Below are 23,419 nucleotides of genomic sequence, written 5' to 3' on the forward strand. Positions count from 1 at the left end.
ATATTCAATCATATTCCTCAGTGTGTTTTTCTTAAAGCCTGTGTTTTTACATATCTTATCAGTTATAGAATGACTTAAATATAATAAAAATCTCTTTAATTGAATTACTCAAGACTGAATCAGTCAAATCTCAGGAGACTTTATAATTTCATGCACAAGCTAAATTGTATTATGCTTTGTTTAATGGAGCTAAGAATTTGGTGATCTCAGTTAATTATGACTATTTATTATTCTAATTAGAAACATTGATTTAAAGTGACTTGAGTCTGATTTTTTGAAGCAGTTCTTTCCCAACATATTGCTTCTTTAAATGCTATTGAATTCTAGCATTTGACTGTTTATTTCATTTCCTTGAGTTATCCAAATTTGCATGATTAGAAGGTTTGTATTACAGAGCTATGCAAATATATCTTTTTCATTGTGAGATAGAAAAATATTTAAAAATGAGGCAATGTTTATATTATATATTTTATTTACTTGTTTGAGAGAGAGAGAGAGAGAGAGCACAGGAAGGGCATCAGGAGAGAGAGAACCTTAAGTAGGCTCCATACCCAGCATGGAGCCCAATGCTGGGCTTGATTTCAGGACTCTGAGATCATGACCTGAATTGAAATCAAGAGTCAGATGCTTAACCGACTGAGCTACCAGCAATGTCTGTATCATGGCGTTCCTAGTGTACTTCATATGTTGTAAGATTTCATCACAATCAATATCAGTTAATCTTTTTTGGAAAATTACATTTCAAAAAGACACATAAGTAATTGAAAATATGTTTTCAGCTAAGCTATTTATATAAGTGATAAGTTATAAAATACTGACATCAAAATTGTTATATTGTATATCTAATGAAAAAAACTAATTATTTGTATTGATTTAAGATATACTACCTAAATTATAGTGGGGCTTTCTACTTTTTAATCAAATGTTTCTCATAACAAAATCAATATAGCATTTTACAAGATACTTTGCTCAATATGTGGCAATTCTCTGTAATGGTTACTCAGACACTGATCCTTCCATTCTTCTCATGGTTCTACTGAAAAGTTGTTGATGGAATGTTAATTCTTTGCAGTACCAAAATACAGTTGATACTCTGTAATTAATAGTATAATTGACAATTACATCACAAAGAAATTAACATGAACAAATTAACATTATTTAGCTCCCAGGGTCTTTTATCTTTTAAAATATGCAAACTTACAAAAAATCAACTTGAAGTCTGTGTTTTTGAAGGGCAGATATATATATGTATGTATATGTATATACAGATATATAAAATCTTCCACCATTTCCCAGGGAGGAAGACTGGGTTCATGTCAAAGATTTAGGGAATTTAGAGATAGATCTCATAATTAACCTTGACCATTGATTCTTGTGTACATCCCATCTGCCCACTTCTTGAATGGAAGTGATTATGACATTTTTCCTATGCCTTTGGTGTATGGGAGTCAGAAACTTTTCTTTAGTTACATGTACTCAGATCAAGAATAAGTGTAACAAAGAAAGAGCCCAAAGAGCCTTTCAGTGCCTGGATCTAATTTAGCTTTCAAGTTCCTACCTAATAAACTTGAGACTGTTGGTATATTGGGGTGAGAATTTTGTTTGCATGGGGAAGAACAGTATATATTTCTTGTGAAAGGAAATAGTGTTTGTTACCAAAGGAAAGAATGTGGCTACCTAAAAATTACCTACAAATCCTGTGTGGTACACTTCTTATGGAGGGAATGTCTGTGCTTCCCACTGCCTCTTATACCTGTCCCATCTTAAGCCTGAAAGTTTTGTGCCCACTGTGACCAGAAAAGTGATAGGACATAACTTCCAATGCTAGGTCATGAAAGGCCATAAAATATCTGTGTATTTCACAAGAAAACTCATTCTTAGGGCCTGAAGCCACTGTTCTATGACAATGCCACGTGGAGAGGCCACAAGTAGGCTTTCTAATAAAATAGTTCCAGCTGAACTCAGCCTTTGCCTCATAATTTTTATTAGATGCTAAATAATATGAATTTCACATTGTTGAGGGCTGGATATTTCTGGCAGCCAGTAAAGTTCCTTTCAGGGAACCTTGATCTCTTCAAGGCTTCTTGAAAACTTTATGTGGGCAATGGGTATTAGCTTTTTCCCAAGGGCAACTTTAGCCTGACTTTTCTTGGGACTCTACTGAAGTAGAGTTTCACAAGAATTCCCAGAAAATTCTAATTTCTAACAGTTCCAAACTTGAAAGTCTCCTAGTCCTGTTGGGATCCTTGGAAACTTTTACATTTCCTCCACCAGTCTTTGGTTGCTCTTACATATTTTAACCTTATGCATATAGGACTTAATAGCAGTGTCTAGAGAACACTTTTGCAGATTTCTGGAGCACTTTAAAGACCTTTCTCTGTAGTTATTATGCCTAGCCAATCAGAGGCTCTAGCATGTCCTAACTCGTCTCTCCTCAATTCAGCAAGGTTTCCAGGCTCTTCTTAGATTTCCCCTCCCTGTGTAACTGAACCAACCAACGTGACTTTGTACCAGGTTGAGTTGTGTCACAAAGAAAACTTTTATTTACAACAAATAGGGAGATCACAAGGAATGGCTTCCAAGGCTGTGATTCCCTGAACAAGAGTGGACGGGTTCCTTTTATTTAGGATTAGAATGAATATTCAGATAGGCAAGCCCTGTCATTAGATGTCAAGGTGGGCCTAAGTTCGCACATGTGCCTTAAGGAAACATGGCTATATACACACATTGTATGTTATGTAAATGAGCTTGTGTTCCTCCTTGGGTGGAGATTTTAGTATTATAATGAAGTAAAGGTAGTTGTTGATCATTCTAGAGTCACTCCAAGGTCCCTGTGTGTTGGCACAAGTGAGGGATGACAGTCAAACTGATCTGGGTGGTCTGGGCTGACTGGAGGTTTTGTCAGGGCAGTTGCTATGGCTTCAGGGGTGGTTTCCATTTCCATCTGCCTGAGTTAAGAGATAGGCTAGAAAGAAGAGCTTAGGGGAAAATGTGGGACAAAGATTGGGAGGACAAGGAGGGGAGCAGTCAGGCCTTGGGGTATAGCTGGTGACACCTGCACAGTGGAAAATGCTTCCAGGCAGAAAATTAGGTCAGTTTTGTGGGGTTCACTTCACTTGTCTCCATTCTGTCAGTGATTATAGTCTGATGCTTCCCAATGTATGAAAACAAATTATTTCATATAAGTTGTCTAATCTGCCAATTATTTACAGTAGGAGTGTAAGTTCAACCAATTAGCCAGTTATTCCATCATGACAGAAAGCAGAAGTCTACATTTGAATTGAATATCTAGGGCGGGGGGTGGGGGTGACTGGGTGACTGGCACTGAGGGGGGCACTTGACGGGATGAGCACTGGGTGTTATTCTGTATGTTGGCAAATTGAACACCAATAAAAAATAAATTTATTATTTAAAAAAATGAATATCTAGCCTAGGCAGAGGACTGTGCATAAAGGAGGAATACCCCCTCCCCAAATATATGAAGTTATAATATCATTATATTGATTATCAAAATTCTTGAAAATATTGTTATATGCACTTTATTCTTTGTCAGAGAAAAGTGCCAATAAAACTACTGGAAACAAACATCCTATTATATATTACTATAATAGTCTTACAGATTCCAATAATTTCAGAAATTTGACATTTTTCTATTTTTATAAGGATGTTAGTGTGAAATCTAAATAAAAAACTCAAGCCCTTGAACTATATTTACAGTAAAGCTTAAGCGGAAACTTCAAACTACAGAACATCATTTGGTGTTACAAACTCAAAGAAAGGGAAGATATATAGCTAAAGAAGTTTCTCTATTTGAAAAACAAGGAAAGCAAGAGGGGAAAAGGTTTTTTCAAGAGACAGTTAAGAGACAATTTTATACTCACTTATAATGGCCTTTCTTCCTTTTAGGAATAAAATAACAGTTCATATCTATGCATAAGCATTTATGCTCTTCACTTTGATATGGACCTTTCCTGAAGGCAAAATCTATCACGTTTGCATAGGTGGAGTTGGAAGGCTTGTCAAAAGTTATGCCAAACAGAAAGACAAACACAAGTTTCTGCTCACGTATTTTTTATATTCAGTTAGTATGCCACAAAATAAGCATAGTCATTGTGTATTCTTACAGAAAGACTGATGAATTCTGTTTTAAAATGATTCGTTTCAAAAAGGTAAATATGTATTTTCCTGAATAAACTCTTGATAATTCCCACAAGGCACTATTCTCCTTGACTGTTTCCTCCTGACAACTTCCAACAAGTTTGATTTCTTCTTCTGTTTTTGATGCCCTAATTTTTGCATCTCTATTTGTAATGCCTTCCTGATTTTGTTAACCCCAAATAGCATTCATAATTGAGCTGTTAGGGTCAACAGCTGGGAGTAACAGCTAGGAAGGCCAAATGGAGAATTCTAATATGGTACAATACATAGTACCTTCCCTAACTCAGGGGCAGTGTCCACAACAAATTCCATGCTCTAAGAAATGTCGGCACATTGCATTGATCCAGAGTATTTGTTCAATCAATACCTTCGAAGTAATTACACCAGTTGGACTGCATCTTTCGTTAGTGCACAGCATGCAGAGAAACAGTGGTAAAAGGCACTTTGGCCACTCTAAATTTAATGTAAGCTCTATTCTTTAAATTCTGTGGCACTTTTCTTTTGACATGTATATTCCAAACTTCAAACTTTAACTATCAGTAATGATTATGATCTCACGGGCCCCAGAAGAAACAAGAAAATGGCTCCGGATTCAAAGAGAAATTTGAAACCTGCCATGATATTTGAATAGAGTAAGGCATTAGCATTTACAAAAGAAGCCGTTTTCCAATATGTGTATTTTAGCACATTTATATGCAACAGTCATAAAAATGAAACATGAGGTTCTCATCTGCTTGAGTACGGAAAATCAGTTTTGGGCTTTATAGCCGAAATGCCTTCTCCCACGTGCTGACAAATAGCTCTCGCCTCCCAACCACCAACTCAACCTCTGAAGATACAATAAATACAATAAATAAATACAATAAATACACAGTTGTTATCATTGCTAACGCGGCGAACTAGTTTTTCTTTTTAGCCCGCTTCGTTCTTGCTGTAGCAAAATATTTCCACGCGTGAACGACTGACAATAAAAGGCAATAACCGTACAGTAGTGAAGAGCCCATGCTCTGGGTCCGGACTGGATTCAAACCTTGGTTCTGACATATTTACCAGCTGTGTGATCTGGGGCATTTTACTTAACGTCTCTGTCCCTCCGCTTCTCACCTGTAAAAATCAATAAATAAATGAATAAATAGATAAATAGATAAATAGAAAAATGAATGATTGAATGAATACACGAATAAATAGATAAACGAATAAATAAATGAATAAATAGATAAATGAATAAATAAATGAATAAATAGATAAATGAATAAATAAATGAATAAATAGATAAATAGATGAATGAATGATTGCATGAATAAATGAATAAACAAATAGATAAATGAATGAATGAATGAATGAATGAATAAATAGATGAATGAATGAATGGATAAACAGATAAATAAACGAACGAACGAATGAATGAATGAATAAATGAATGAATGGATACATAGATAAATGATAAATAGATAGATAAATGAATGAATGATTGAATGAAAAATGAATGAATAAATAGGTGAATGAATAGATGAGTAAATAGATAAATAGATAAACGAACGAACGAATGAATAAATAGATAAATGATAGATAAATGAATGAATGATTGAATGAAAAATGAATGAATAAATAGGTGAATGAATGAATAGATGAATAAATAGATAAATAGATAAACGAACGAACGAACGAACGAATGAATGAATAAAAAAATAAAAAATAAAATAAACACCTAAATTCGAAAAGTGCCTAGCGCCCGTGTTTCCGTCCGTCCTCGCGTGTTCCAGGAGGGCTGCTGTCGTGAGCACAGGCGAGCGCCCAGAGGGCACCTGGCGGACGCCGAGCACCTGGCCAGGCCGCGGCTCTCCCCGCTGTCACGTCACGGGTCACGCGGTGACGCTGACGCGCAGCCGGAGTGGCCGTCCCGCCTCGCCCCGACCTCCCCCGGAGCCGCCGCGGCGCGGGGACTCGGGAAGCCGCTGGACGGCGCGGGCGGGGGCGGGGGCGGGGGCCGGGGGGCGGGCGGCGGGCGGCGGCGCCGACGATCCACGCTCGCATCCACGCTCGCAAGCCCGGGCCTGGCGCGGGGCAGGGGCGCGGCGCTCGATTTCCTTCCCTGCCTCCGCCGGGCCGTGGCGCGCATGCTCAGTGCGGCCCGGCCCTCGCCTTGGCTCGCGGTGCTCCGGGCGGCCGCGGCGACCCGGGGCCGGCTCGGGGATGGGGCGGGGAGTCCCCGGAGCTGCTGCGGCGGCGGCGGCGGCGGCGGCGGCGGCGCGGTGAGGAGGGCGGCGGCGGCGGCGGGGGCGGGGGCGGGGGGGCGGCGGGCGCGGAGGCCGCCGCGGCTCGTCGGAGAGCGTGTGGGAAGCGCTGCCATGGCGTTTCGCAAGAAGAGCGCCAAGAACCCCCCGGTGCTGAGCCACGAGTTCATCCTGCAGAACCACGCGGACCTCGTCGCCTGCGTGGGGATGTTCTTCGTGCTGGGGCTGATGTTCGAGGGCACGGCCGAGGCCTCCATCGTCTTCATCACCCTGCAGCACAGCGTCCCCTTCCCCGCGGCCGAGGAACGAGCGCCGGAACCCAAGTTCCTCTACTACTACGGCATCAGAGACCTGGCCACGGTGTTCTTCTACATGCTGGTGGCGATCATCATTCACGCCACCATCCAGGAGTACGTGTTGGACAAGATCAACAGGCGGATGCAGTTCCCCAAGCCCAAGCAAAGCCGCTTTAACGAGTCGGGCCAGTTCAGCGCCTTCTACCTCGTGTCCTGTGTCTGGGGCACGTCCATCCTGGTTTCGGAAAACTGCCTGTCGGACCCCACCCTTCTGTGGAGGGCCCCGCCTCACAACATGATGACCTTCCAGATGAAGTTCTTCTACATATCGCAGCTGGCTTACTGGTTCCACGCCTTCCCGGAGCTCTACTTCCAGAGGATCAAAAAGCAGGACGTCCCGCGCCAGCTGGTCTACATCGGGCTGCACCTCTTCCACATTGCCGGAGCTTACCTGCTGTACCTGAACCACCTGGGCCTCGTCCTTCTGACGATGCACTACTTCGTGGAATTCCTTTCCCACATCTGTGACCTCTTCTACTTCAGGGACGACAAGTACCACAAGGAGTTTTCCCTGTGGGCGGTTGTGTTCGTCTCGGGCCGGTTTGTGACTCTGATCGTCTCGGTGGTGACTGTCGGCTTTCACCTGGCAGGAGGGCAGGCTCGGAATTCCGACGCCACCGCTGGAAACGTCAACGTGCTGGCCGCCAAAATCGCGGTGCTCTCGTCCAGTTGCACCATCCAAGCCTACATAACCTGGAATTTATTTAATGTCCAGCTGCAGAGGTGGATGGAGGAAGACACTACCCTGCAGGCCCCAAGTGTGAAGAAGAAACGGACTAAAGGGCGGTCTTCTAGAAAAGGAACAGAAAACGGTGTGGCGACTGCAAACAGAGTAGACTCTCCCCATAAAAGGAAAGAGAAATCTTCCTAACGAACTCCAAGCTGGTTGACGATGGGCCCCAAAGAAGTCTGCTCTTTACTATTACATATCTGTGCGCTAGAGATTTTTCTGTTCTTGAAAATAACTTGTGCTGTCTTCGATCTGTTATTGTTCTGTGTAATGTATTCTTTCTTTTTTTTTAAGGCATTTGAGGGGAGGATGATTATTATGAGTGGGGAAAAAATTTTGATAGAGACTAAGCTACTCATCATCAAGATGGTTCAGGGATCGCCACCATATTTTGTTTTGTTGCGTTGGAACATTTTCTTAATGATTTGCAGAGAGGACTAAAAAATCCCGCCTATCAGTGACACAAGTTCTTGCCCCTGCCAATCGTTTAGAGCAGTCGCAAGGTGGTCTGGTAGAGCGATGTCACATTTTTGAATATTCCCCTTTAGGGTAAAACGGAATTATTATAAAGGTGGAACTCAACTTCATTACGTCTTCAGTATTCTCTAATTCTTAGAATTTTTAAATTTTGTTTGATTTTTTTTATTTTTATTTTTTAGAACTTACAACTGGAGAAGACATTTGTTAAAACCACCAAAATAATGATGCGTTTTATAGATAGTGGTTGTTAATGTTGCCTCCCCATTAAAAACAAAACAAAACAAAACACTAATGGGTAATATGTGGAAATTTATTACCATATATTGAATTGAAATATCTTGAATTAATATAAGACTGTTACTGGAGAGGTAAATCATTCTTGTCCATTTGAAACCCTTGTAAACTAGAAATTAAAAAAATTAAATATTTACTGTAAAAGGAAATCGGACTTAGTGTTTTTTGCTATGTTTTTAAAAAATTATTCTTACTGAGGCTTGTTATAAGTTTGGCATCCACAGCGTCTTGGAAAAATATTGTTGAACCTGTAAATCATTTTGAAAAACAACGCTTACTTGACTTATATCTATAAAAAGGATGTCAGCAAATTACACGCAGAAAACACACTAACCTAAAGTAGTTTGAAAATTGGTTAGGTAGTCTTATGAAAGGCTTGTCAAAAATACTGTTGTAACTATAGCGCTGCTAACATCATTAATTGGGAAACATTCATCTGTATGAGCCCTATTTTGGATATGTGGTATACTAAAGTGTATGTGGGGATAGAGTTGTATGGATAGTATCATTACTGAACCCAGTAGAAAGAATGGCCTGTAGTGGGTATTTTATTTATCTCCTTTTCTCAACCTTCATTTTGATTTCTTTTCCATCATGTGAGTATTTATGTTTTTTTTCAGGAGACAATGCCTGAAAAATATGCTAGCATAAGGCCATAGATCTCCCATTCTTCTCTTTTGTCCCACGACATCTCTCATCTTTGATTTTGATAGCCTTCTATTTGGTTTATTGTGGGTAATTTGGCTTTTCCAGTCATGGAGGTCTTTGGAAATTAAACTTAGTATACTCGTATTGCAGATTAAAGACAGAAGAGCCACTCTTGGCCGAGCTTTCTTTTCTCTTTGCTTTGAGAAATATATAACAAAGCAAGATTGTTTCTTTTTAGACTGTAGAATCCATCATTCTACTCCCCTACCCCTTCAGTTGCTGTCTTGTTGGTAGCACATGCCCTGAGGCCCCCAAATTAAATAACTCCACTTTAACCAACCATTGTGCAATCTTAAAGATTTTCAACTTCTCATGTAACAGAGTGGTCTTTCTCACTTGCCTCACTTTTAAGGAGTTCTAGTCTGTTACCTTGTAGCCCCACTCAAGGTAACAACTAACTTTTTCTTTTCTCTTTTCTTTTTTTTTCTTTTTTTTTTTTTGATTTTATTTATTTATTCATGAGAGACACACAGAGAGAGAGAGAGAGAGAGAGACTCGGAGACATAGGCAGAGGGAGAAGCAGGCTCCCTGCAGGGAGCCTGATGTGGGACTTGATCCTAGGACCCTGGGATCATGCCCTGGGCCAAGGCAGATGCTCAACGACTAAGCCACCCATGTGTTCCACAAAATTCTTATCCATTATATACTTCATCTGAAAGTAATTACAGGCCTGACTCAAACTGGCAAATGATTACAAGAAAATTAGCTCATGTAACTGACAATTCCAAGAGTTAAATTGGACTTAACACTAAATATGATTAGGGCCTAGATGGATTTCCCTGGGATTTTCTTGGCTTTGTCCCTCTCAGATTAACTTTCTGCTTGTGAGCAAATGATTATAGCAGTTCTAGACTTCATACCTGCATACTACATAGTAGAGAAGAAGAGATAAAAACCAGATTTCTAGAATTCAGAACACTGAGAGTTACCTTTAGTGAACTCATTTGGTAAAGGGGTATACTGGTTTGATTGGTCAAGTTAGGTTACATGCTTCACCTGTGAAAAAAAGCAAAGCATATTTCTTGTAAAATACGGGTTCATGAAAGGTAGCGAGGTTATGGAAAGAGAAAGGGGGAAGGATGCTGTACACATCTCAACTCCCCACAAAAATGAGTTGTCAGAGTATAAATTTGTGGCAAATTATGTAGCAATGCTACAAATGACATTCAGCAATACAAATTAAGTCACTCTTTAATACTACACTCCAAAAAAAAATATCCTGCAATAGATCTTAGTGTGATAATTTGATTTCTGTTAAAATGGACCATGTGGAAACAAAATTTCCGTTATGATTACTCAAGGTATTATTAAAGCAGGCATGCATTAGCTCAAAGAAAACACAAATAGCTAGTCACCAAAAGTTGCAAAAGTCATAAAGGTATGTCTGATATTTGAATTTGAAGATTTTGTACTGATTCATTGGCATCAATGACTGCCAGACTTTATTCCTTAAATAAGTCTACAGGTATAGATTTTCTAGGATGTATTCAAAGTAAATTTTGTTTAAAATTATTCTAGCAACTAAAAGTGTCTCCCATTTTTCCTAAATAGTGTAAATGTGTTTTGCAACCTACATATTTCATATAAGACAAGCAAATTTTAAGCCCTGTTATTTTCCTGGTGATCAGTATAGTTCTCCATTTCATTTCAATTAAAATAAACCCCGATAACCTTGTAAATATTTTCATTTATCTCTCTTTGGTATTTGTTTACCTGTAGAGGAAATATATGTATAGCCAATAGTGTATTAACCTGGAATGGGTTTAAGAAGATGACTTGCAACATTAATAATTTAAAATTTCTTGAAGACAGAGTATAGTCTGATATTATTTTTAAAATTATTTATTTATCTATCTATTTTATTCATAAGAGACACAGAGAGAGAGGCAGAGACATAGGCAGAGGGAGAAGCAGGCTCCCTGCAGGGAGCCTGATGCTGGACTCCATCCCAGAATCCAGGATCACACCCTGAGCAGAGGGCAGATGCTCAACCCCTGAGCTACCCAGGCATCCCAGTCTTTTTAATTTGGAAAAACAAGGGTAAAATGTTAAGTTCTCACATAATTAGACTAAATGAGAATAGTTTAGTAAAATAATAAAAGACTTACTACTGATGCTTTATACTAGAAATGACATATTGGAACAGTTCCTGAGAGGAAGTTCTTGCAGGTGAAAACATCTTGAGACGTGGAAATATACTTGAGAATGTGGCTTGTGGAGTATGTTGGAACCTGGGTATTTGTATTATGGCAGAGAATGCCTCTTGGGAGCCCAGACCAATATAATCTGGAGACAGAAGGGGGGCTGGCATGGCAGGAGAGAATAGACAGTATGAGTGAGGACATGGAAGTAATTGAGGCTTAATGACAGATCAGATTACCAGAGAATTCACACCCTCCCATCTCCTGATCTTCTCTGGAAATAGAAGGGTTTTGTGGGGGTTTTTCACCACCATCTTTAAATCAAACATATCTTAGGAGGAACTATGCACACTGAATAAAACACAGTAGTACCCGTAAATTCCTGTCAGTTATGGAGAAAAATTATAAGTCCATCATCTAAAAAAATCACACGCTTCCAAATATTAAACTGTAAGTTTTAGGTATTCAATGAGTATGAAAGAAGTCAAATGGTAGACCATCTCCCAAGGCAATTCACCTGCCTCTTCCCCAATCCCGGAAGGTGCCATCATGTGTTTTGGGCTACTGCATTGGGTCAGCTAATGATTGTTTTTTTAACAATTTGAAAAATACATTGATGTGCAAACTGACTGCTTGGGGGGATGTTTACATAATTTAGGAAATGAGAAAACAATGTATTAAAACCAATGTATTCAAATTTCCAAATTATATGTCAATATTCATATTCGCAACTTTGTATTTATTGATTTGAGGGACAACTTATTTAAATTAGACAATAAGACCAGTAAGATGTGGAAATATGAATTCTATCTTGGGATGTAAAAACTTTAAGTGTGTGATGGCTGAAGTGAAATTTCAGTTGAGTACTAGGAAATGTTTTCTCATATTTTCTCAAGTCATGAGATCCTGGGCACTGACATGACTTGAGATGTTGGTGGTGTTGAAATTGATCATTTTTTTTTTTACTTTAAATTTGAAAATTCACTTTCCCTTTATTTAAAATAGATCTTTTGCCTGAATTATTGTGTAGCCATATTTCTTAACAGCAACGCTAGTACATCATTACTGTGATGTTAATTTAACTCTGTTCATTTTTAAATTCAAGCAAACCTTTAACACACATCACATTCCACTTTTAGTTCCTAAATTTCATCATATTGATATAAATTCAGCAAAGAATGGTAATAATGTGATAAGTATTGGATTGTATGTCTCTAAAATGACAATGACAGCTATCTCAATAACTGCTATGAAGATGGAAAATATATGTATCATACATACAGTGTCATAAGTTACATGTGCATAGACTGGTTCATATGGTGCCTATATCTATCATCGATCTGTCATTACACACTCCTATACATAGTTTCATTCACTATATGTGCATTTATGGATGCATATATATTCATGTATGCACATACATAAGTAGGTATTTTCCCCTATGTATTTAAGTTGTTTATTTTTTAATAGACTAGTTTTTGGAGAAGTCTTAGGTTTATAGGAATATTGAGCAGAAAATCGAGTCCTCATATTACTCCTAATTCCCTCCCCTGCCCAACCTTCCCCATTATTAACATATCCACTAATTTATATTGTACATAATAGTTTCATTACCTAAAAGTCCTCAGTGCTCCACCTGTTCATTCTTCTCTCCCCTATTCATTTTTAAACACTGTGCAGATGTACAACATTGAGTTTTCCTTTATGTCTTAGCAGGAGGCAATGGAAAAGTGAGATAGTTCAAGCATAGCAATAGCTCCACCTCTGTATCTAGCTGATGTTTTATAGGGATTTCTGTCCTAAATGTATGAATTATTTTGTCTAAATAATCCACATCACAGATACATATATGGTTATATTTAAAATGTATAGAAATTCTCTTCTCAATAAATGCAGACTTATTTTAAAGAGTCACCAAATTTGTAGTACTATGGACTAATTTTCTTACATAAATGACAGAAAATAGAAATGATATCATGTAAAAACTTGATATGTTAATTCTGAATATAGATCTTTATAATGAAAGCATTTGAAAACATTGGTCTAGGTAAATTTCATTACCAATAAAAATTCAGTTTGTACCATATTCAAAATTACATTTCAGATTGAGTACATGAGCTAAGCATTTATTTAGGAAAATCTAAGAGCATCAACAACCATTTTAGTAGTTATGAATACTAGAAAATAAGCTCCTTTGGTATAAAGTAATATATATTCTTCATCATTCCATCCTCATTAACTAACATAGTGTCTCTTAGTAATTTCTCAGAATTTGATGAACTCAGTTGAAATAACCTTTTATTTCACTATTAAAAGAAAGAAAATTTAGTACAACATTCTTTTGCTATCTTTTCTAATATTGACTTCCTTTCCCTTTTATGCCCTTTTCCAGTTTGAAGTATTTATTATTGATTTATTGTCAGTCTCCCATACCAGTTTGAGGTCTGGCATCATGAGTCCTTTCTTTAAGATTTTATTTATTTATTTTTATTTATGTTAGGTAGGCTGCATCCCCAATGTGGGACTTGACCTTATGACCCTGAGATTAAGAGTCTCTGCACTACCAACTGAGCCATCCAGGTGTCTCGAATTCTTTAAAAGCCAAACTTAGCATCTAGCACAATTCTTAGGAGAGTGGATATACACAGTTAAAATGTGTTGACTGACAATGAACTTGATTTGTGGCAGGGTATACATTATTCATTGGGCATACACATATCTTACAAAAACTAACATACATAAACTTTAATATTTTGTTCTTAAGCCCAAGAGTCATGTATCATCATCCTAATGGTCTTTGTGATTTGCTAAACTCTGAAACGTGAGTGCTTTTTCTAAGAATTAAGCTGGTATGGCTTCTAAATGTGAAGCTACTATCAAAATCTTCAATATATGAATCAGAATGCCATTTTTAACGTGCACATGAATGAAAGATATGATAGTTGATCCACATCCTGAAAGGCAGTTTTGTAATGCTAAAGAACAAGGAGAGCAGTGATATTTGAAAGATGAAAATGACTAAGGCAAGGACCCGTCACAGAATCCAAACCTGAGTAATGGCTGGTGAGACAGGCAAAATATAAGGGTAAACAACATTATGGAACCGAAAAGAGAAGTATAATAAGAGAATGAAGATAACAGTTTTAGCCAAAACTATTGAGAGTTCAAGCTCCTTAAGATTAGAAATAAAAAAAATCTGCACTTGGCAACATTTAAGTCACTGGAGACATTGGCAAGATCACTTTCTGGGGAATGACAGATAAATGGAAAAGAGTAATGGTGCTCTTATGAGGGACGCCTGGGTGGCTCAGCAGTTGAGCGTCTGCCTTCAGCCCAGGGTGGGATCCTGGAGTCCCGGGATCAAGTCCCACATTGGGCTTCCTGCATGGAGCCTGCTTCTCGCTCTGCCTGTGTCTCTGCCTCTCTCTCTCTCTCTCTCTCTCTCTCTCTCTCTCTCTCTGTCCTTCATGAATAAATAAATAAAATATTTTTAAAAATGAGCCTCTTATGCAATAAGCAAAGAGGGATGTAGAGTCAAGAGAGTTGGTTTTGTTATTATAGTAGTTTTTTTTTTTTTTTTTTTTTTTAGGATAGAAGATATTAAGAATATCTGTATATTTGAATACTGAAAAAGACAAATCAGAATAGGGGATGACAACTGCAAGAGCAAAGCCCAATTACATGAGTCCACCAAAGAAAGGCATATACAACATGAATTCCTGATTTGAAAAGAACACTTTTAAATTAAATCTCTAGTTTGCAAATCTTCAGGCAACCTTTGAAACATCTGCATGCAGCAGACACATATAAGGAGATGTTTATATTTCCTTGCCTTTATTCTATATTATTGCCTTATAGTAGGTATTAGATTTACCATTATGACCATTAAAATCCAAGTAGAGGTAGTAGTATAAAATATTTGAAAGGATGGCGTTAGTTGGGACACCTGGATGGCTCAGCAGTTGAGCGTCTGCCTTCAGCGCAGGGCGTGATACCAGAATCTGGGATCGAGTCCCACATCGGGCTCCCTGCGAGGAGCCCGCTTCTCTCTCTGCCTGTCTCTCTCTCTCTCTCTCTCTCTGTGTGTGTCTCTTATGAATAAATAAATAATTTTTTTTTAAAAAAAGGATGGTGTTTGTTGATCCTTGTCCTTTTTTTCAATATGTGTTGTTCTAACTTATGCAATTTTTTCCCAGAAATGAAAATTAAAATCTATTTGAATGGAGAAGACATTAAGTTAAGCATTTGCAGTTGGCCTCTCTTTTTGGCTAACATACTGACAAACAACTCATATAATTTTGTTAGGGTTGGGTGGATGTCTATTTCTGTCAATTAAAGAACTTGTCAACCTAACAGAGGGTAATTATCCCAAAAGAACAATAAATTGCCACCAGAAAGATTGTGAAATGTGTGCAAATACAATTTATTCAAGTAAGCAAAACTTACCATTTCTATTTTTTTTTACTTACCATTTCTATTAGCATATATTCCATACTTCTCAAATACTAGGAGTATTTTAGATGCCTAAGAGTACTCTTAAATTCTTTCTAATGATGCAACACATACCCATTACCCATACGAGTAAGTTTACATCACATTATAAGATTTTAAAGTTTTATTTTTTTAAAACAATTCTAGGTTTCCATAGGTTCAACCATCTTACCTTGTTAGGCCATTTATTCAGAGAAATTCAAGCAACTAACCACCAGATATCTTTAAACTTTTATCAGAAAATAGCTTAACTCAAACAACTACTAACTCAGAGCCTATACAATGTTTTTAACCACAGAATAATTGCTAGAATTTTTATATATGTCACCACATTCCAAGGTAGAATTGAAATTAATATAGGCCTGCTGTAGCTGGGTTAAATCTAATATCTACAAATTTTATGATCATCGTACTAGTGATTAAAGCCTATATTAAAGAGCAAAAGTACACTTACAAGATTTTTTTGTTTAGCTCTTTATATCTTTAAAATATCTATAGCAAATTTTAAAATGCTATATCTAATCTATACATAGCAGAGTCAAAACTCTAGACAAATCTCTAATTTTTTTTGGAAAAAAAAAAGTCAAATAGTTAAGAAAATGGCCACAACCTAAAATTCAGCAAATACTGCATACATTTATGTTTGTCATCAGCAGATAATGAAAAGATATTTGAAAGTAACATATCTCTAGCCATAATGTACAGATATCTTTTTTTTTTTTTTTTGCTTTATTTTTGCCTTTTGGTCCTAGTTATTTTTTCTCTCCTTTCCTTACTTTCCAACAAATTCAAATAATATAATGAATTTCAAAGGCACCAGGTGTTCATTTGCTTCTGAGCTGTATTTTCTTTTTAATTGACGTTTCTATCTTTCCATTCAATTATCATGACTAGGACTAAACAGGGCTAATGACAAGTTAAAAAAATAAAAGAAAGTGTGCTTTTTTGAAAATCTATACCAAGAAGAAAAAGGCCTGCTGATGTTTTTAATCAGCTTCATTATTCCTATCAATAATGCTAATTCATAAAAAAATAACCCGAAGACTCTGAGAATTCAATAGCACTCCTTAAATACCTAATTTCACTATATCTTGTAGGCTGACTTCTTAATATCATTACGTGTTAATGAAAAGGACATATTTTGAATGCAACTCCTCCCATTTGAAAATAGCCTATTAGTCACACTCTATCCCATACATACATATTAGTATGAAATAAAACAACAGAAGCATAAGATGAATAGCATTACCTAACAAATCTACATAGCATGTCTGATAAAATCATGTGATTGGGTAGAGAGAGAAAGATGTCCAAAAGATAATGAGAAAAAAGCCAGCAAGGGAAGGTTTCCACGAATCTCTGAAGTTTCCTTAGGCAATTTGTTACAATGCATACGTGCCACATGGAACAGTCATTCCAGGTAAAATGGCATGGCTGTTGCTGGAGCTTGCTCCAACTTTGGCAGTCACGAACTTCTCTAGAATGAAAAAACTGCTCTAACTAAGCTGCGCTTCTTAGGCCTAACTTCTACTCTGTGATCCTTAGAAGAGAAGTGAGTCTCAGTAACCATGCCTCAGATAGCACTGCTCATTTTCCAGACTTGGTGATGGATAGTGAGGACATAATGATGAATCACCTACCCAGCGCCAGGCTGTCGTTACGAGGTATGTACAGTATGAGACTCGGCCACAGTGCCACATGCGGAAGCCGTCTAGACAGGCGGGGGGCAAGTTTCCGTGGAAAGACAGATGCAGCGGTGGAGTGTGCCTCGCCCCCTACAAGGGCTCCACCAGTGATGCAGAGGTGAGTGCCTGGGGAGATCACAGATCAGGAGATGCAGAGGTGAGTGCCTGGGGAGATCACGGATCAGGAGATGCAGAGGTGAGTGCCTGGGGAGATCACAGATCAGGAGATGCAGAGGTGAGTGCCTGGGGAGATCACAGATCAGGAGATGCAGAGGTGAGTGCCTGGGGAGATCACGGATCAGGAGATGCAGAGGTGAGTGCCTGGGGAGATCACGGATCAGGACTACGACTACGGCACAGTCTCCCCCAGTCATCCCGAAGAAGAAAGTCAGGAGCCCGGCGTTGCTGCAGAGGGCACGAAATCTTGCGCAACGGGAACATTCTGTGCTGATCTGTGGTGACGTGGGGCTGCTAGAGGGAGGAACAGCTGAGAGCAACTCGGGAGAGTGTGTGTGACCAAGTATTACAGAGAGGAAGGCGGATTTAATAAAGCGGTCTGGACAGCTCCCGGAGGTCACCCTTGTTGGAATCAAGTCACTGACCGAATTCCTGTGAGAATGATCTGATTGGTGAGGTCTGGAGAAAACAACCAGCCCACTGAAATCGATCATACTGAGGACACCTCGGTGTGACACATCACGTGGAAACTATTTTGAAAAACTCCACAGGTTTAACTTGCAAAAACATGGGCACATCTACAGTCTAACACGATTGCGTGAGAATAGTTGACAACATGAGAATATTTGTAAATCAGAAATGGAATCACGTATACCCACTTCCAATGTCCTCCGAAGTTCTGCGACAGCTGTTTGAATTAATTCTTGGCGCCCTGATGGCAGCATCTCTGCACTACATTCCTTATTATCTCCCCGCATGATAGCCCTTATGTGAATACCCAAGCCCTTGAACAATCCCCTTATCGGAGTCATTCTTTGGAATGTGACATTATTAAAGAGATATACTTGATCTCGGTTTTAAACCCTGGAGAGAAGAAACCATGAGTGGGTTTCTTCAAATGAAAGTGTCAAACAGGAATAGGCTCTGGCAGGGAAATCTGTCCTGAAGTGCCAACTCGTTCTCCACTGAGGCGGTGTTATCAGGTTGACCTCCAGCTCGCCGGGGAGTGCTCTAAATGTGCAGTGCTGCTGGCCCGCAGCACGTATTCTGAGAAATTCTCAAAGATCGATTTTACTTCCTGGGGAAATGCTATTTATTCGCATCTGTTTTCAAGGTTCTTAAGGGGGGGAAAAACAAACAGAAAAAATGCTTGTCTTCCCACTGCCTACAGGCAGGCTCAGAGAATGACATTACCATGCCTTTTAAAAAGTATTGAATTAGCTGGCTAATAATGTTTTCTTCTAAATTATTCTAAAAAGAAAAATAGTTGGCATGTATTAGGCCATGTTTTACATAAAAAAGCAATTTTGGTATTGACTGAAATAATTTAAATCAATTGTTCTAGTTTTAAACAATAAAGCGTAAAGGGGGAGAAAAGCCCTTTTCTTTATAGCTATTCTCATGGATTTTTCTTAAGAGATATTTTACACGTTAGAAAACTTGTAAGAAACGTTTCACTATATTTATATATATATATAAATATATATATTTATATATATATATATATATATATATATATGTAAATGTTTTAGTTTCTGTACTATAGGATTAATCCTCTTGGTGATTATGACAATAGCCTGAAATTCTTGAAGTTACTAAGAGTTCCTCATTATTTAATTTGTTTTTTTTTTTCCTCCAGTATATTATTTTAAAGTGTTGGAAGAAAAAATGTCCTACTATGTAAGAATCTGGTGAGGTTACTCTATATATGACAATTTACAAGACAAAATTATTCATAAATAATTAAGGCTTAAATTCTCCATTTTTATTACCATTCTTGAAATCTGTTTTATTAACTGAGACATAATAGAGATGTTAAAAGATTCATATGATTGTAGGTATCAGAAAAAATACCTAACTAAATTTAAATGGCATTTTAGAAAAATCATATCTAGATTTGTTTTATGTTATTCATGAGATTCCATACATTATTATAACATCAAATACATCAAAGCTTCATAGCTATTCAAGCTAGTTCTGACCATTCCATACTATTACATTCTGATTAGGGACATCATGGCATTTACTGTGCTGCTTTAAGTTCTATATTTTGATCACTAGCTCCCTCACTAGAATGTAAGTTTGTGAAGGAAATTGAAAATATTTGTCCAATTGAATGAATCTATTTGCAAAATGTTATTTATTTTTCAAATTGGATAAGGCTGTTCTTATTTACCATGGAAATGGTATTATTTACAGGCAAGAAATTGAGCTTCATTAAGGTTTAGCAGAACAGAGGTATAATAAAATTTCAAGGAATTATTAGGATAAATGTTCCAATGATCTCCTATGTGAATTGTTCCTTGTATTACATATTTGACAACAGTAAACAGCTTCTTGTTCATTATCTGCTTACAGTCATAATAGGTTTAGGTAATTTATGCCCAATTAAATTATAACTACTTGAGTATAGAGGTCTTATGCTTCATTATATGCCTTAAATTCCACAGCATACAGTATAATGACCTGTTAAAGATGACACTTAAATTATATTTTTTATTGATTATAGTTGGTTTAAAAGTATAATTCAACTCTCAACTCAGCAAATGTTAACCAAGTGCTTTCTATGGTCAACACCATGCTCAGGCCTACAGCTAACAGTGAGGAAATACAGTCCCTCACTGAAAAAGGTTATCAAGCAGGTGTAATAAGGTGCTTATTCTTATTATTAGAATAAGCAATGTCATTAGGTGGAGTACTCATGCTATAGGAGAAACTAGTCTCATCTTAAAGTTTAAGGAAGAAGGTAAAGAGCTGATGATGACAATAAGAACTGTAGGAAAGTGTAGAGGTTGGGCAGTTCCAACAGTGAGGTGCACATTTTCCAGGCAAATAGCACACGGAAAGACTCAGAACTGCCAGGGCACGTGAAAATCTTGAGCGCCAGCAATATTGTTAGAATATAGAGCTCAAGTGAGGGATATGATACTAAGAGCTTTATACTGAGCTGAGATTAATTTCTAATCAATATCTTTCTTCTTTTCACTCTCTGGCTTGGATAAACTAGCCACTGGGTTACTGTTTTTTGAGACAGAAAATGCAGGGGGAGAAATAAGTTTGTGGACTAACATCAATTTTGTTTTTAGATACTTTGAATTGAGATGTTCTTGAAGCAGCAAAAATATCAAAATAGTATCAATATTTCCAAAAATATGAGGAAATGAGGAGAAAGAGCTCCGGTGGAGATCAATATACTTTGGAAAGTCATCATTGTGTAGATGATAATTGAGGCCAGGTTGGAGGTTGAAATCTCAAAGTTGGTCAAATATTCATGAAATCTCTATGAATGGATAGTTAAAAAAATGTGAAAGGACCTATGAAAGAACCCTTAAAAACACCAAATAGCATTTTTAAGGCTGGACAGATAATGTCTTTACCGAGGCAAATGCTTAAGTAAATCACTAAAACTGACAAGATCTATTCCTAGGAACTGTCTTCTGTGTGGTTCAACAAAAGTACAGTTTGAAATAAGAATTGGAGACATTAAATTGGCTAAATTATTTAACAAAAGGAACCTCTTTCATTTTTTCAGGAAATTGTTTAAATCATTGCCAAAAGTTATTTTACAAAGTAATAAGCATCTCACAATAAATCAAATAATAATTAAGCATACAAGAAAGCACAGCATCATGAACATATGGTAGATGATGGAAAAGACTTTTAATATACTAATGTTAACAGATTTCTTGTATTAAGTACCAGAGATTTTAACTATGACTAGTATGTTAAAAAAAATAACATGAGCTTCAACATATTTTCATGAAACGGAAAACTATAAAAGGTTATGTAGCTGACTTGTATAGAAAATAGAACTTCAAGAAAAAATATATATAAAACTCAATGAAGTAGTTAGACAACAAGTTAGAAACATATAAAATTGGAGGAGATGTCAAAAAAATATGCCAAAATAACACAAGGAAACAGAACATAAAGGCTATGATAAGAAGGTTTAATGTGTGTTTAACTGGCGTTCCAGAAAGAGAGGCAAGAGAACAGAGAACATATTTTAAAAGGTAACAACTGGAAATTTTCCAGAACTGTCAAACAACATAAACCTTCACATCCAACAACCTGATAAATTTCAAACACAAAACACACATACACATACACACAGATATGCCTAGTCATATCCTTGTGTCACTTCAGAAAACTAAATTCAGAGGGATGGTCTTAAAAATTGCTATAACAGGGACGCCTGGGTGGCTCAGTGGTTTAACGCGGCCTTCGGCCCAGGGCATGATCCTGGAGTCCCAGGATCGAGTCCTGCGTTGGGCTCCCTGCATGGAGCCTGCTTCTCCTCTTGTGTCTCTGCCTCTCTCTGCGTGTCTCTCATGAATAAATAAATAAATAAATAAATAAATAAATAAATAATCTTTAAAAAAATTGCTAGAACAGAAGAAGTTAAAATCAGAAAAAGGAAAATCTGAGAATTGATTCTTTACAGTGATGGTAATGTACTGAGAGAATCTCTGTACTTAGAGAAATTGTCACTAGGAATCTATAGCTGTGAAAATATTTTTCATGGAGATAGTACCACTCTTAGGCCACTTAATGGCAACTGTGACTTCTGCCCTAACCCTTTGGCTCTAGGGTTTCTTTTCCAGGCCTTCTTAACATGTGGCTAACTGACAGGGCTCTGAATCTCTGGGGACTTGGGGATATGACCATCAGAGCCTAGGACCTATTTCCTTCTACTTATGCTGTGTAGAGATATAGAACCCCAGAACTGTGCCCTTCAATAACTTCAAGTTACTCTTTAGGCCTATGCAGGATAGGCTTTCTGCCCTAGGCTTTTCTGCCACTGGCTGGATGATAACCCTACTGTAACTCTTGTTGCACTCTCAGGCTTGAGGAGGAGCCAAAAGGTGGCTCTTTGAAGAGATGGGTGGGATTTTGAGCAGAGCACAGTCATGTGTCCACGGTGTCCACACTCAGGTTCTTAGGAGCCTCTGAGGTCAGAAAATGTAGGAGGGAGGAGAAGAACCAGGTGTCTCCAAGTATATTCTTGGACTGGGCTCTAAAAATATTAACAGGATTTTCAGAGGGTTTGTTAACAGTAGAATTTTGTTAAATCATTATTAAGGCAGTGTTTCACTCAAAAGCAAAAATGAAAAAGCAATTAAAAAACATTCAAATATTCAAAAAAAGGAAGGGTAGAAAAATAAAAATTAAACAAGACCAACAGAAAGCATAAAACAGGAAAATAAATAAAATAATTAAAATTATCAGTTGTCAGCTTAAATCTAAATGATACAAATCTTCTAGCAAAAGAATGGAGTACCGGGGATGCCTGGCTGGCTCAGTTAGTTAAGCATCTGCCTTCGGCTCAGGTCATGATGCCAGGGTCCTGGAATCGAGCCCTGCATTGGGCTTCCTGCTCAGTGAAGAGTCTGCTTCTCCCTCTCTCCTCCCCCTCATTTTCTCTCTCTTTCTTTCTCTCTCTCTCTCTAACTCTCTCAAATAAATAAAATCTAAAAAATATATAGAGTACCAGACAAGATTTAAAAAATACTAATCTTTATACTGTTTAAAAGAAACATATGTAAAATATAAAGAATGAAAAATCTTGAAATCCAAGAACACACAGACACACACACACACTTATACAATATGCACACAGTTGTGTACATAAATTTATATTTATTTACGCATAAATTCTGCACAAAAGTGGTTGTATCTATATTCATATCAGACAAAAGAGACCTTAAGGAAAAGAGTAATAGTGGCTATCTATATGAAAACTGCATGGTGATTAAAGCTTCAAGTTAGCAGGAAGATAAAATAATTTTAAGTTAGCCTGTGTCTCTGAATATAGCTTTAGAAATCATCTTCGAGTCAAGGTTCTCCAATTTAAGCAATAGAAAGAATAACCAGCTTAGGTAGAAAAAGCTTTTGATACAAATGAAGTGATTAGTTCATGATATCTGGAGGGCAGGAAGACAATGAGGAAACAGAAAATAATTCT

The 23,419-nt window shown here is 37.6% G+C and overlaps 1 protein-coding gene and 2 long non-coding RNA genes across 3 annotated transcripts in view; 2 read left to right on the forward strand and 1 right to left on the reverse strand.

Annotated features, from left to right (window-relative positions):
* Positions 1 to 4,054: 4,054 nt before the first annotated feature.
* LOC111093619 lies at positions 4,055 to 6,094 on the reverse strand. The gene is made up of 2 exons (XR_005382601.1): positions 5,867 to 6,094; positions 4,055 to 5,262 (listed from the first exon to the last, which is right to left on the reverse strand). It is a non-coding gene; the product is annotated as an uncharacterized LOC111093619 (long non-coding RNA).
* Positions 6,095 to 6,443: 349 nt separating this feature from the next.
* Positions 6,444 to 8,401, forward strand: TRAM1L1 (translocation associated membrane protein 1 like 1). Its single transcript, XM_038581777.1, has one exon. The coding sequence runs from the start codon at positions 6,507 to 6,509 to the stop codon at positions 7,617 to 7,619; it is 1,113 nt and encodes a 370-aa protein (XP_038437705.1). The 5' UTR covers positions 6,444 to 6,506; the 3' UTR covers positions 7,620 to 8,401.
* Positions 8,402 to 16,788: 8,387 nt separating this feature from the next.
* LOC119877795 overlaps positions 16,789 to 23,419 on the forward strand; it is a 105,503-nt gene continuing 98,872 nt past the window's right edge. Inside the window, exon 1 of the long non-coding RNA XR_005382602.1 lies at positions 16,789 to 17,395. This is a non-coding gene — a long non-coding RNA (uncharacterized LOC119877795). The remainder of the gene's footprint in view (positions 17,396 to 23,419) is intronic.

Source organism: Canis lupus, chromosome 32 (genome assembly GCF_011100685.1).
Source record: "Canis lupus familiaris isolate Mischka breed German Shepherd chromosome 32, alternate assembly UU_Cfam_GSD_1.0, whole genome shotgun sequence".
Lineage (NCBI taxonomy): Eukaryota > Metazoa > Chordata > Mammalia > Carnivora > Canidae > Canis > Canis lupus.